At 42.5% G+C, this 14189-nt stretch overlaps 1 protein-coding gene across 1 annotated transcript; it reads right to left on the reverse strand.

The window, feature by feature from the left end:
- Nucleotides 1–480: 480 nt before the first annotated feature.
- Nucleotides 481–14051, reverse strand: LOC147126773 (fibulin-1-like). Its single transcript, XM_086022931.1, has 17 exons — nucleotides 13986–14051; nucleotides 13779–13899; nucleotides 12408–12543; nucleotides 12180–12330; nucleotides 10922–11002; nucleotides 10735–10824; nucleotides 10514–10651; nucleotides 10303–10440; nucleotides 8723–8866; nucleotides 8514–8633; nucleotides 7483–7608; nucleotides 7267–7386; nucleotides 7053–7184; nucleotides 6728–6851; nucleotides 2997–3139; nucleotides 2800–2934; nucleotides 481–1317 (listed from the first exon to the last, which is right to left on the reverse strand). Exons 1-17 carry the CDS (start codon nucleotides 14035–14037, stop codon nucleotides 1178–1180), a joined length of 2091 nt encoding a protein of 696 aa, XP_085879057.1. The 5' UTR covers nucleotides 14038–14051; the 3' UTR covers nucleotides 481–1177.
- Nucleotides 14052–14189: the final 138 nt, after the last annotated feature.

The raw sequence follows: 14189 nt of genomic DNA on the forward strand, positions 1-14189 counted from the left end.
TTCACCGAGTGCAATGTTTAATGTCTGCAGTCCAGATTTTCATTTCTTCGAGACAAGTTGTGGGACAGTTGTTGCCACAGGACAAGCATCTGGGATTTCCATGCAGTGTGGTGAAGTTTAGATCACAGGATTTTCCCCCCGCTATGGTTGCCCCCTGTGTTTTGGTTGGCCATGTGGAGCACGACGGTGGTGGTCAAAGTCAGATCAGTTGATTATATACGCGGCAAAGTATTCCCCCTCAAGCCATTTTTCATCTTTAACATGAGTTATTTACAGAACAAAACATTTCCAGTATTGTATATCTGATTATTCATCCATGCGAGCGGTAATAACTGGAAATATCCTCACCGAAACTGGAAGTTTGTTGAGGAAACTGGCCGTGTAAAGTTACGGGGAAAACAGGACATTTTGTGAGACTTGGATGACTTCGGAACCTCTGTTACATTAAGTGCAAGATGGCTAATGGAGGATGTGGTGGCTTTCCTCAGCGCAAAACAGTGACCACATTTAATGACAATTAGTCTTTAATAGTCGCAACTAATTGCACAGATGGTTTTGCTAGAAATTCCAGTGTAAAAGTTATCATCACACAAGTATTCTTTGACGTTATAGACAAAATAGATTGAACGGAAAAAAAAAATAAATCAAGACAGTCATATAGTATTTACATTTGCTGTATGAAAAATACTTTAAAACACACACATAAGATGCAAAGCCATGTCTGACAAAGAATATTTTCCCAAACATTCTTGGTGTAGTTTTTTTTTTTTTTTTTTTAACAGTACCATTAAGTCGGCACTTTGTCTCCATGCCTTCATAATTCCAAGTAAAAAAGTTCAACAATGATTGCATAGAATGGAAAGAAATTGGGCACCCCGAGGTGATAATTGCACCCAACATTCCTCTTTGCCACCCATACATTACATTTTTGTTGCAAATCTGGAATGTATTAAAAACAATCCCAGGAAATGTACGTCACTGTAGTTCAGATCATCATTTAAAGCAGTGCATTTACATGATTAAACGATACGTCGATGGTGACCATAGACGCCGAGCTTGCTCCACGCTGCACCCTCGCGCACGTGCTCATTCATCGTTTGATAAAGTCCTGTTTTTATAATAAGAATCACCTCCATTTCAAGCAACATTTCAACAACAGTCGCCTCGCGGATGCAGCTCAGAACCAGAACTCGGAGATGACGATGTAGATGACGACAATGTTGCGGTGTGAGACGAATCCCGACTTGATGTAGTTCAAGGCCACCTGCAGCTCGACGTCCTGGGGCCCGACGACTGGCCGCACCTGGCGCACCACACCTGGGGAAATTACAGATAGGCCGTATGTGTAAAGTAAATGGAGGACTCCTAAAAACACTGACGTATTTGTGACTTTGAGTGTGTGTGGCTTTAAAAAAAACGAGGCCTGGCTCGTTGAGTGGCGTGGGAATCAGCTAATGAGAGTTTTGTTACGATTTCTCTAATCTTGACCACTTTTGTGTTCATTACAATGCGGGTTAGGTGGTAAGCTAGCAATGTTTACGCAATCGTTTCAGCTCTTAGATGCTCTGCATTAAATATTTCTTTAAGCGTATAATGACCCCAAATTTTGGACATTCTGTCTTTTATGCACTCATTCCTCTTGTCTTGTATACTTATTGTTACACACTAGAAAATGCTAGGCTGCTTTCCTAGCCCATTCGCTGTGAAGCTGTAGATTTGGGGTTACTTTTATTTTTGAGCCAGCAGATTGGGTTGACGATTGTATTTGGGCCATTTTGCACAGTTTAGTTGTGTACCAAAGTTGAAGTAAAAGTAGTGGTGTAAAAACGCCCCCAAAGTATGAGTAGTTTTTACCCCTTGTTGTATCAAAATCTTGACTCAACATGCTGGGTCACATGCTTAACCCAATGTCGAAGGGTATAAATAACCCAGGATTGGCTAGGTCCTTTTTGGAACCCAGCGCTGGGTTAACCATTTCACCCAATTTGGGTTCCTTTTGACGCAGCAGTTTTAAGTGCGTCTGCTTGTAGCCTACAAAGATTAGCCAGTGTACAAAAAGAATCACCGGAAGTTCCCGTGATCCAACAAAAAAAAATCCCTGCTATAAAATTAGATGTGTACCATTTAAATCTTCTCCAAGCTGTAGAATTGATATAAAAATTCTCAGACTGGTCTGTAAATCGGCAAATGGTTTGGGTCCTGAATACATTAAGGAAATGCTAATTGGATATAAACCCAGTAGGACTGAGGTCTGCAATTAGAGGAGCTCAGGTTTCAAAGTAAACACGGTGAAGAAGCATTTAGATGTTACGCTGCAAGTGTAAATACTTTTAAAACCAGATTTAAAACATTTTTCCCCCACATTCCTTGGATTAAGTTCTTTTAGGTATTTTTAAAATGAATTTCACTCTACGGTCTTTAAGTAATTTCAGAAAGCTACTTTTTATTATTTTCCTTTGCTTTTAACTCATTCACTGCCATTGACGAATGTACTCGTCTTTTCACAGTCCGGCCATTCAATCCCGGGAATTTATTTATTTTTTTTCCATTTTTTTTTCAAACGTTAGGGTAAAAGAGGGTCTGAGAATGTCTGGCAGTGAATTAGTTACATTTGCTTTTGGTTGTCTGTTTTTTTCATGCTTTTAGATGTTGTGCTTTTGGTTGTTTGAAACACATTGAGTTGTCTATATAGTTGTGTATAAAATGTGATGTATGAATAAAGTTGCCTTGCCTTAAAAAAAAACAAAAAAAAAAATCGGTGTCTGTGTGTGATCTTTCACTGGATCCGTTTCATCTTACCTATGACATAACCCTGATTGTAGCGCTTCACAACGTCGTACGAGTAATGGTTGTCCGTCATCAGCATTTCAAAGACCACGTCGTTGTCACCGTTGGCGTAATAAGCCGGCAACGACGTCCTCAGGATGGCGATTTCTGCGGATGGAAAGCGATTTTGTACGGCATTGAGCGGAGGATTCAAACGCCGTCCGTTTCACCTTTGGGTTGATCAACGAGTCTGTAGGTGGGCAGCGAGAGGACGGAGTAGGTGACGATGTGGACGGGGTCTCGCACGCACGCCAAGTTGTTGGGGTGGCAGGCCTTGTGGCAGCGCACGCTGACTGAGTCCTTGTTCGCCGATCTGCGGTTTGGGGCAAACACAAGCAGCAGACACGTGAGACGGCAGAGAATGGACACGTCAGGATCCCGACACTTGGATATTAAAAACCCGCCGCCGAAAGAACCTGGCACCACCTGAATAGCTTCATAATCCACCTTTCCGAGGCGGATGAGTGCCTTCGGAGGAGTCCAAACCCGACGCTCCGTCTCTACAATAACACTTACCCGAGCGAATACAGTGGGGCTTTCAAAATAAAACCGCAGAAAAAGCGCACAGGGACCAGATCCAGCCAGCAGGTGAGTCCAAGTTGTTCGCCGACTCAGCGGCCAAGACGATGTGGTCGAGGCCCCGATGCCAAAAAAAATCTATACTGATGTGATCCAGTGACATCACGAGCGCAGGGTCAACATTTTGGCAAGTAATACACATCCAAACAAGCCTCAATCCAAAAATAAGATTCCAAAACAGAGATACTGTAATTATTGTCATGTTGCATATTAAATGATTAATGTGGTACTTTGACGAGGAGGCCCCTCCGATCCAAAGAGTCACCATCGCCTCAGTTATGTTACTTTTTTTTTTTTTTTTCAATCAACAACCCGCGGCAAAGTGGAACACTGGAAAATAAAAAGTGTCCGTTTGCGTTTATCCAAGCTGACCCACGCGCCCGCTGCAAGCAAGGCGCTTTGGTATCGTTTACAGCAAATGAAGTGTTAATCACCTGACACCGACGCTCACAGGCACCATCCATCATGAAGCGGTTCCACCGCTAATTGGGTCGCCATGCTGATGCTGGCCGGGGCCCCAAGGTGCCCAAAACTTAAGTGGCGAGCTTATTTTTCCTGCTCTCCGCTGAGGATGACTGGAAAAACTTGCTCTCAGAAACAGGAATGTTGAAAATAAGAAGCAGGTAGTGTGTGTGTGCGAGTGTGTATGGAAAGGTCATTTTCACATGCGTTTTTGACGGTTTAATTGCATATACATAAAAAGGTACACAATGAGAAGCTCCCACTCGGATGGGATGAAAAGAGGCCATCTTGTCAACGGCTAACTAGCGCTCTCTAGTAGGTTGAGAAATGTACTGCAGCCCCCTAGACAAGCGCTGTATTCAAAATGTTGCCGGTTGTTGTCATTTTCCTCTCAAAATTGCAACCCCCCCCCAAAAAAGAAAAAAAAAAAAGGTTAAAAAAGGAAATGTACTTTACCCCTTAATTTCCCATTGAACTGAATGATTAGCATTTGCTAGCTAACAGCCAATTAGAGTGATCATGTCACCGGCAGCCAACACAATTTTGTATACAGCGATTGTTTTTGGGGTTTTTTTTGTTTTTTTTGTATACAGCGATTGTTGGATCATTCATTCAAATCATATCTAAAAAGCACAATGACACAAAAACCTCTTAACTCTTCACAATTCTAAATGCTACTTTCTACGTACTGTGGATGCTATGACAAACAATGACCTCTCAGCCATTTTGGTTGTTTGCTAAGGAATGATTTTGATTGACATTGACTCTAAGAATTAAAATGGTCTTTTCTAAGGTCAGCTTTGTCTCAAATTTGCATTAAAATCATTAGTACATTTCATCTCTAAAAATGTAGTTAATGTAAATAAATTACAGTCGACTATCAAGGGATCTCGAGGTACTGGGCGTGCGGGCCCAGGGGAAATTTACAAAATGTTCACGGTGCTTCAGATTGTCTACTCCTAGCCTAAATGGATCTCATTAAGCAATGGAGGCGTATGTCATAAGCAGGGAACATCAATTCAAATAAAAAATTGACAACATTAATAATATTGTCGTACCGGGTACCATTTGGTAATATTTCCAAGAATATCCACCATATCAAGTTATGTGCTCACAAAATACAAATGAATAACGGTAACAAGCAAAGCCAAGTTGAGTCTCACAATTTCTCGAGAAGGTGCACTCGATATGCTTAAGCGGAATGTAGTTCATTTCATCCATCCATTTTCAAGAGTGAACCAAGATAACTTTAGGCAGAGGTGGAGTACACCAGGGACTGGTCGTGCTAACTGAGGCGGATGTGCGAACTATTTCATGGCCACAAATGAGCATTTTGCGTATACGTTATATGTATTATATGTATATTGTGGCCACCGTTTCATTTTGAAGCTCCGCAGAAAATAGCTGCCATACACAAAAGGGGGGAAAAAAATGATAAGAAGACAAAATGAATTATGCAGCATCCTCAAAATGTCCCCGTTATGCTAATATAAAGTGGGATTAAATGATAATAAATGGAGTAAGGGGCCTTCTTCTATAATGGTCACACCGTTGGGGGCTGGTTCAGTAGCACCGGTGCGACAAACACGGCTACCTTGGCCAGGTACAGTTTGGAAGTGCCGGAGCGAGTCAGCCTCATCTCCAGGGTCAAAAAGAAGTCCAGAGGCTCGGTCACGGCGCGGCGCAGCGAGATGACTCCCCCGCGGACCGCAAAGTAGCCCCGCTCGTCTCCGGACGCTATTCTCAGCTGCATTTGCTCACCCGGGACGGATTCGGACGGGCCCATCCGGAAGACGTCGACGGGGACGGGCAGGCCGGTGGGGAGCGTGACGTTGTAGAAGGCGATTCTCAGGGGCAACGACAAACACGACACGGGGTCCTGTGTGAACTCGCAGGTTACGCGGTCGCAACGGCTGGAAGGGAGAGATGAAAGGTTGATGCGGGACGGCGGGGGCGATGCTGACATCGGTTTATTTTCTGTACTCTTTATCTTGTTTAAGCTCACAGGGAAACTGGAGCCTATCCCAGCCGATATGGACGGGACGAGACGTTAAGACTGACAAACAGCCAAGGTGGGCAAAAAATGCCCCATATAAGGCCCACTACGTTCATTACGAGCACTGACATTATCAAAGAGTTCTGTCGTATTTGTAACATTAATAAGGTTTCAAAATTTAAAGAAGGAGAATAACACACACTCATGTATTAAACAACCCCACACCGCGAAAAAAAAAAAAAAAAAAAAAAAAAAAAATCACCCTTAACTCACCAGAAACAGGAAATGAAATGGCCGCAACAATGCCGGACCATTTTTTCCATTATACAAATTTCGTACTACATAAATTTAAAATAAACAAATTGTATTTATTTTTTAAAGTGTATGAATAAAATTATGTAGAAATTTGTCAATTATTTGAAATGTCAATTTTGTCAAAATACTGTAAAATCTGGTGAATAACACACACTCATGCATTAAGCGCCCCCCCCCCCAAAAAAAAGAAAATAAAATTTAAAAATCACCCTTAAATCACCAGAAACAGGAAATAAAATGCCTGCAACAATGCCAGACCATTATTATGTAAATGTCATACTACATAAATTTTAACTAAACAACTTTTTTTTTTTAATTGTATGAATAAAATCGTTTATAAATATGTCAATTATTTACTGTAAAGAATTTTAAAAAAAGAGTAAAATAATAATTTTCCATATACATTTAACATTTTTTAAATTAAATAATATAGTTTATTATTTTATTATGAAGATACACCATTTTTTTCGGCACATAACTTTTTTATATCTCTACGTATACCACATGGCTGGCCCATCATCCCGGCTAACGAACGAGCGGTGCGCTCACCCGTATGCCGCTTGCCGGTAGTAGGTTGGACAATGAAATGCCAAGCACCGGTATCCTCCGTAGATGTTCAAACAGCTCTGCGAAGCGCCGCAAGAGTGCACACCGGTTGCACACTCGTCAATATCTAAACACACAACACAGACATTAGACACACAAATAAATGAAATCTGACAATAGTAGCCATAGATTTTTGAAAATAATAATGAAAGTTAACCAATGAAAATAGTTCAGCTCCTACCACCTTTGCTTCCTCTGGTCCATGTTTAGTGTGTTACACACCGTGCAACCGAAAACTCCATATTTTCACTTCCGTGTGAGGCATTACCTTGGCATGTGCGGCCATTAGAGGCCAGGGTGTACCCCTCATCCGGGCAGGAGCAGTGGAAGCTCCCCGGTGAGTTCAAACAGCGGTAGCCGCACACTTGGCTACCGGTAGGCAGCGCACACTCATCGATATCTGATGGTAAACGCAGGTTGTTGACATAGGCGGCGATGGATTATGGGAGTCGATGAGTAAATAAATGACTCGTGTGCCGCACCTTCACACGTTTTCCCATCGATGTCACTCAGCTGGTAACCCCGGTGACAGTAGCACTGGTAGGAGCCGTGAACGTTGGCGCACTCCTGGTTGCATGGGTTGGACTCACATTCGTCGAGATCTGAACAAAAACAAAAAAAATGCAGGCCAATCCAGAATAGGTGAAATAAAAGTCAGACTAAAAACGTCATCATTTTTGGTTGTATTTATTCATCACCTTCGCAATTCCTGCCATCGAAGGATAGTTGGAAGCCAGTGGAGCAGCTGCACTGGTAAGACCCCTCTGTGTTTTCACACTTGTGGGCACATAGCTTCCTGGGATAATGCTTGCATTCGTTGATATCTAAAAGTTGAGGACAAATGCATTAAAGTGAAAATCAAGTTTTAGCCATTTCAAGGGGCGGCCATTTTGTCACTTCTGTGGACTGAAAATGACATCATAGTTGCTCAGGTCGCGGTTCACCAGTTTTCCTCGTGATTGCTCGGTAACTGAGCCCTGAGCAACTGTGATGTCATTTTGCAAGTGGCAAAATGGCCGCCCCCTGAGCGTGACATGAATTTTGCTGCTTGAAGTGGAAATCAACCAACACATATTTTCTTTCCAGGATATGTTCCCAGCAGGCCCACTAGTTGAAACACGGCATTCTGATTAATATTGCGTTTGTGGAATATGAGTTAAGCACCAAAATCCACCCCTTTTTATCCATCTGAGGGGGCGGCCATTTTGTCACTTCTGTCGACTGAAAATGACATCACAACTAGTCAGGGCTCAGGTAATGACCAATCACGGCTCACCTGTTTTCTGAAACTGAGCTCCTTGCAGAGGTCTTGCACAGAACATATTCTTGAAAAAAAAAATGTTTTGGTCGACTTCCCCTTTAACTCACTTTAAAGACAGTGGTGGGCAATTCCTGTTGTGTATATTTTTAAAAGTACATTACAGAATGCTATTTTCCTTATTATAAACACTTTTTTTGTTGGATTTTTTGTTGTTGTGCTTTTTATGTTTCAAATCAATGACATTTCCATTCATTTCAATCGGGGAAATTATTTCACATTTTCGAGTTATGACTGTGGTCAAGGAACAAATTCAACTTGTATCTAAAGGCAGCCCTGTACAACATCATGGAACAAATCTCACAATTGTGAATTAATTCAGGTTGTAAAAGTTGGTCGGGGCTTCTTGTCATGCCCACTACCCACACTCGACAGACACGACGCACGTTCGGGATCAAATATTATTTTTACCTTCACAGAGCCTGCGGATGCTGCTGAACACAAAGCCACTATTGCAGTTACAGCGGTACGTGCCCACCATGTTGACGCAGCCGTGGCCCTGACACATACCCGCCTGGCACTCGTCGACATCTGGAGGTGAAACGGCGAAGAAAGACCATAGTGCTGAGATTCCCAACAGCTCGAAAAAGGCAACTGGTCCACTCGTAAGAAGCGTGTACCTTCGCAGCGTGTTCCCTCCGCGTTCAGGTGGTAGCCTCGTCCGCACGTGATCGTGTTCCTGCGACAACTGTACGAGCCCGGCGTGTTGACGCACGTGTGGCCCGGCTGGCACGGATTTGAGATGATCACGCACTCGTCGATGTCTAATCGAGAGGATGCAAACGTCCGTTTTTGTGTCAAGCATGCAAAAATATATTATAAAAGGAAAGCAAAAGACAAGGATACATTTTTTTTTTTTTTGCACAGGCCAAAGAAATAAAAGTGTTACGTTGGTCGCCTATTTGGTGGAATTTTGGTTTTATTGTTAGATTTCATTCATTGATGGTGTTTTTCATCTGTTTAACATGTCTTGGTTTGTTAGTGGTCCTTGAAAGTGCACCAAAAGTGAAAGTATGTTTTTGCTTCTCTGTTTTGCCTGAACAGCATTATTACATAACATTTATTATCATATTTCTGTGGCTGCTTATGTGATGCTTGCTTTTTTTGTTGACAGTACATTCCTGCTTCAATTCCGTGTCTACTGTGATAAAAATGTTTTTTAAATAAACTCAAACACGTCCTCGATATGGTATACTGTAGGCGCTTTATGGTCCTCTCTGTTTAGCGTTTTGCCGCCATCTTGTGGCCTCTACTCGTCATCGCAAACCATTTTTTGCAGATTTTTATTATTCGCGGCAACGCTCGGTCTGTCTCCCTTGAACAGCGAGGCTTTAGTGTAACGTAAAATTAACGGTTGGATAGTTTTTATGTTACTATTCCTGGTGGATAAGTACGGAAGCATGGCGCTGCCAATGTGGAGCAAAAATATTTTGACTGGCAAATACGTTCAAACGTAGTACTCGCAAGTACGTTCGGACTCACTTGTAGGCTACATGCTATAAACGTACCATTTTTCCCATAATCCCACGAGGTATTGACTTGTATTGTTGTATTGACACATGTACAAGTAAAAAAAAAAGCTGGTTTTTTTCTGCATTTGTCCTTCAGGACTATGTTAAAAAAAAATAAGTAAGTAAACATTGTTTATATGTAATTTTATGTTTTTATTATGTCTGCAGTGCATGATTTACATTCGTTTTAAAGTATTTGTATAATGTAGGCCGAATGCTAAAAAAAACAGTTGCAAGTCAATACGCCGTGGCATTATGGGAAAAACGCTACGCCTGTAGCATTAGACTACAAGTACATTCGAACGTATTTGCGAGTACGTTCGAATGTGCTTGTGGGTATGTTTGAACGTATATTTGCCAGTCAAAATATTTTGACAGCTCCACGCTTCCGTAGGACCCAGTTCTGCTGCAATTAATGAAAACCTGTGAGTAATTAACGTCCCATCTAAAAGGGTTGTAATTGCCATTAGATGCCACAAGATGGCAGCAAACAATTTTCAGGTTAACATGCTTAGCCTCCAAATGCCACCAGATGGCGCCAACATTTTTTTTCAATGAGACATTTGGTTTGAAAATGAAAAGTCACGTTTTTCAGTGAATAACGAAGGCAAGGTTCCCCCCAAAACTGCAATCCACACATCCAAGGTAGTGTAGCAAAAAGTACTACTTTCATGTGTCATCTTAGTTACCAATGCAGCTGCCGACAGCATCTTGAATGAACCCTTCAGAACACTTTTCCTTCGGGTAACATCGGAAGGAACCTTCAGTGTTGGTGCACTCAAAGTCCGGTCCGCAGTTGTGAATATTCAAAGCACACTCGTCAATATCTGGAATAAAGAAGGTAATCAAATGGCGAATGGACTACGCCGTTAATGACGATGTTGTTCCCTGACGCGTTACCTTTGCAGTGGTTACTGTCCATGAGCTCGTACCCGGTGCCGCAGCCGGTTTCCCGTTGGCAGCGGAACGAGCCTTCTGTGTTGATACACGCCTGGCCGGGGACGCAGTTGTGGGCGCCGAGCAGACACTCATTAATATCTGCCGACAAAATCACACGCACCATCAAATCAAGCAAATCTTTCTGTGAATTAAATAATTGGAAAAGGAATGTCACGACTCACCCTCACAGGTCATTCCGTCGCGTTGTAATCGATAACCAACAAAGCAGGCACACACGCCGTCCTCAATACAACGCTGGCTGCAATTCATGACTGGAGAGTTTGGAGACAAGGATTAAACCATACTTTACAATCCAGACATCGATTTAGATTCTATGGCAACCAAATGAGGTCATAAAAGAGGCCAAACCTGAACAGTTGTCTGCCATCATGAGAGGCACCATGGTCAAATTCCCTTGAGGCACCAATGTAAGCAGTGTGGTCATATTCACTGAAAACAATAACATCAACAACTCAATGTTTGACATGATGTGTAGCGGTGACACTTTCAACGTGGTTGCATCAACAGGTCACCAAATGGTAAGGTGTCGGCCATTTTGTTTCCACTTTTCCCACCACAACTTGACTGTTTGGATGTGTCACAAATCATCACTTCTTACTTTATCCTGTATACCAAACAAGCTATTACTGTATGTTTCTTTCTTTGTATACGTCACTAATAAACACGTGGTGTTAACTGTTAAGTGTTTATAATACTAAACAGCCTTCAAATTGTTTTCAGTAGAACTCTTAAACAATCAGTACAAACACATTGGGCAGTAATTGCTGTACTATTGGAACATGGCCTTACTTTCAATGGTACATAGATAAGAGAGATAGCAGATGTGATACACTGCATTCCAAGATAATTGTGGTCTAGACTACGCACAAATCCTTTATTTTTTTTCAACTAAAACATCATGACGTAAGCATTGATGTGGCAACAATACTGTACAGCAAATCTGACTTAAGTATGCCGGGGAGCTAAAATGACTAATTAGGCCCAATTTGGACATTTTCACTCAAATGGGAAGTTAACCACAAAAATTCCTTTACAGTAATACATTATTTTCAGGCCCACTGGTCTAAACACAGCGTTGTGATTGCTACTGTGATTGTGAAACAAGAATTAAGTAGTAAAATCCACTCGTTTTTGTCCACCTGAGGGGCCGGCCATTTTGTTATTTTCTGTCAACTGAAAATGACATCACTGTTGCTCAGGGTTCAGGTAACCACCAATCACGGCGCACCTGTTTTCAGAAGCTGAGCCATGATTGGTCGTTACCTGAGTCCTGAGCAGCTGTGATGTCATTTTCAGTGGACAGCAAATAACAAAATGGCCGCCGGATTTTACTCCTTTAACTCGTTTTCCACAAACACAATATCGATCAGAATACCGTGTTTGGATTAGCGGGGCTGCAATGAACATATTATTGTAAAGAAAATGTTTAGGTTGACTTCATATTCACTTTTGTTGCGGTTGAGACATTGTGTTGAGTTACTTTGAGGGGACAGTACGTTAACTGTTAAACAAGCTGTACACTGACTACATTGCAGCAACGTATAATTTCTTCAAGACACGAAATATTCACTTTAGAGACATACAACTACAAGTAAGCGTGCATCACCTGCAGTCGAATTAAATCCGTCCGTGGTGTTTTTGGCACAGCAGTTTCTAGCGACAAGCTCGCACTCTTTGCCCAGCGACATGTAACTCAACCCGCAGTCCGGGTCTTGGTCCGTCGACGCCATGCCCAACATGCAGCAGTCACAGCACCTCTAACCGCACACAATTGCGGAATTGCGATGAGAAACGAAAACGGACGCGCAGCTGGAAGGTGGCGGTGATGCCTCACCTTGGCGATTTGATTTTCCCAAGGCTTCCCAGGGAAGAAGTGCCTCTCGCAAGCTTCCTGCCAGCTAGCCATGGAGGCGCCGGCGTCGCACAGCCGCTGCTCCACGACCGTCATGCAGCACTGCTCCTGGGCTAGCCTGCACCGCACACAAAGCATGTTTTAAGCAACAGAATTCACCTGTTTTTTAAGCCATCTCAGGGGTCGGCCATTTTGTCACTTCTGTCGACTGAAAATGACATCACAGTTGCTCAGGGCTCAGGTAACGACCAACCAACTGTGAAACTGTGATGTCATTTTCAGTTGACAGCAAGTGACAAAATGGCCGCCCCCTGAGATGGCTAAAAACGGGTGGTTTAACTCATATTCCACAAACGCAATATTAATCAGAATGCCGTGTTTCTACTAGTGGGCCTGCTAGGAACATATTCTTGAAAAAAATATGTTTGGCTTGATTTCCCTCTCGAAGCAGCAAAATTCACCCATTTTTAGCCATCTCACGCGTCGGCCATTTTGTCACTTCTGTCGACTGAAAATGACATCATAGTTGCTCAGGGCTCAAGTATTTTTTTTCTTTTTTTTTTTTCTTTATTGTAAACCGTAGATGATACACAATGTGTAAATAAGGACCAATTGTAGTAATTTAGGGCTCAAGTAACGACCAAACATCAGTGCAAGTGTGATGTCATTTTCAGTCGACAGCAATTGACAAAATGGTCTCCCCCTGAGATGGCTAAAAACGGGTGGATTTTGCTGCTTAACTCATATTCCACAAAGAAAATATTACTCAGAATGCCATGTTTCAACTAGCCTGCATAGAATTTATTCATAAGATTTTTGGGGGATTGACTCCGGCTTTAATTTGGCCCAATTGGACATTAACTTTGGACTTTTCGTTGAAATTTGTTGCATTCATGTTGCCATTTTTCTTTACAATTGGTTAAATGGTTGATAACAATGCGTAATACGTGTTAATAAACGATTTTACATATAGCCTAGTACATATCCATTTAATATTTTTTATCTTCTTTCACCTCATCAAAAATGGTCTGATTTAGTTTCAAATACCAAAACCCTTCAGCCCAACGGTTTGTGGGCCTTGATTTCGACTTCACCCAAGCACTTTTCGAGGCAAATGATCAAAAATGACAACACGTCTCGGACCTCCATGTGAGGACCAGGTGTTTAAAGTGCTCCAGGGGGGCACTTGAAAAATGTTGTCCCACCACAATTACCACAGAGTGGGGTTGATTTTCAGCCCCAACAGGGTTCCTTGCTTTGAAACATTTCCATTAAGCATTTTACTTTCTGTGTACTCTTGTATTAATCTCCAATTTTTCCTTGGAGTTGTCAACCAATAATCGTGTTTTTTACCTGCACGCGTGGAAGTGGGAGATGTAAGGAAGGTCGTTGCAGTTGGTCAGGGTTCGAGCCCTCTCCTTGCCATCCTCGCAGCAGCCGTGTAACGTGTGCGGGTGCGCCGATTCCGTGGACTCTATAAAAGCCCCAAATTTACACGGAATCAATGTGATTCATTTTGCAGTCTTCATTTCAAATCACGAGGAGAGGAAGCGTTCTTACCGCACCCACGAGGAAACGCGCACATCACGAGAAATAAAGTCCACAGTGCCATTGAGTCGCCCACTCGGGTTGAGTTGCGTGTTGACTCCACGGAGTTGCGACACGAAGGACGCGTCTCGCCTTGGGAAGCGTGGGAGTGTGTAAGTGTGATGTGTGGGTGTGTGTGTGTGTGTGTGTGTGTGTGGGTGGGGGGCTTGGAATGTG

Source organism: Filicampus tigris, chromosome 22 (genome assembly GCF_054856515.1).
Source record: "Filicampus tigris isolate MCC_2025a chromosome 22, RoL_Ftig_1.0, whole genome shotgun sequence".
In the NCBI taxonomy this organism is placed as follows: Eukaryota; Metazoa; Chordata; class Actinopteri; order Syngnathiformes; family Syngnathidae; genus Filicampus; species Filicampus tigris.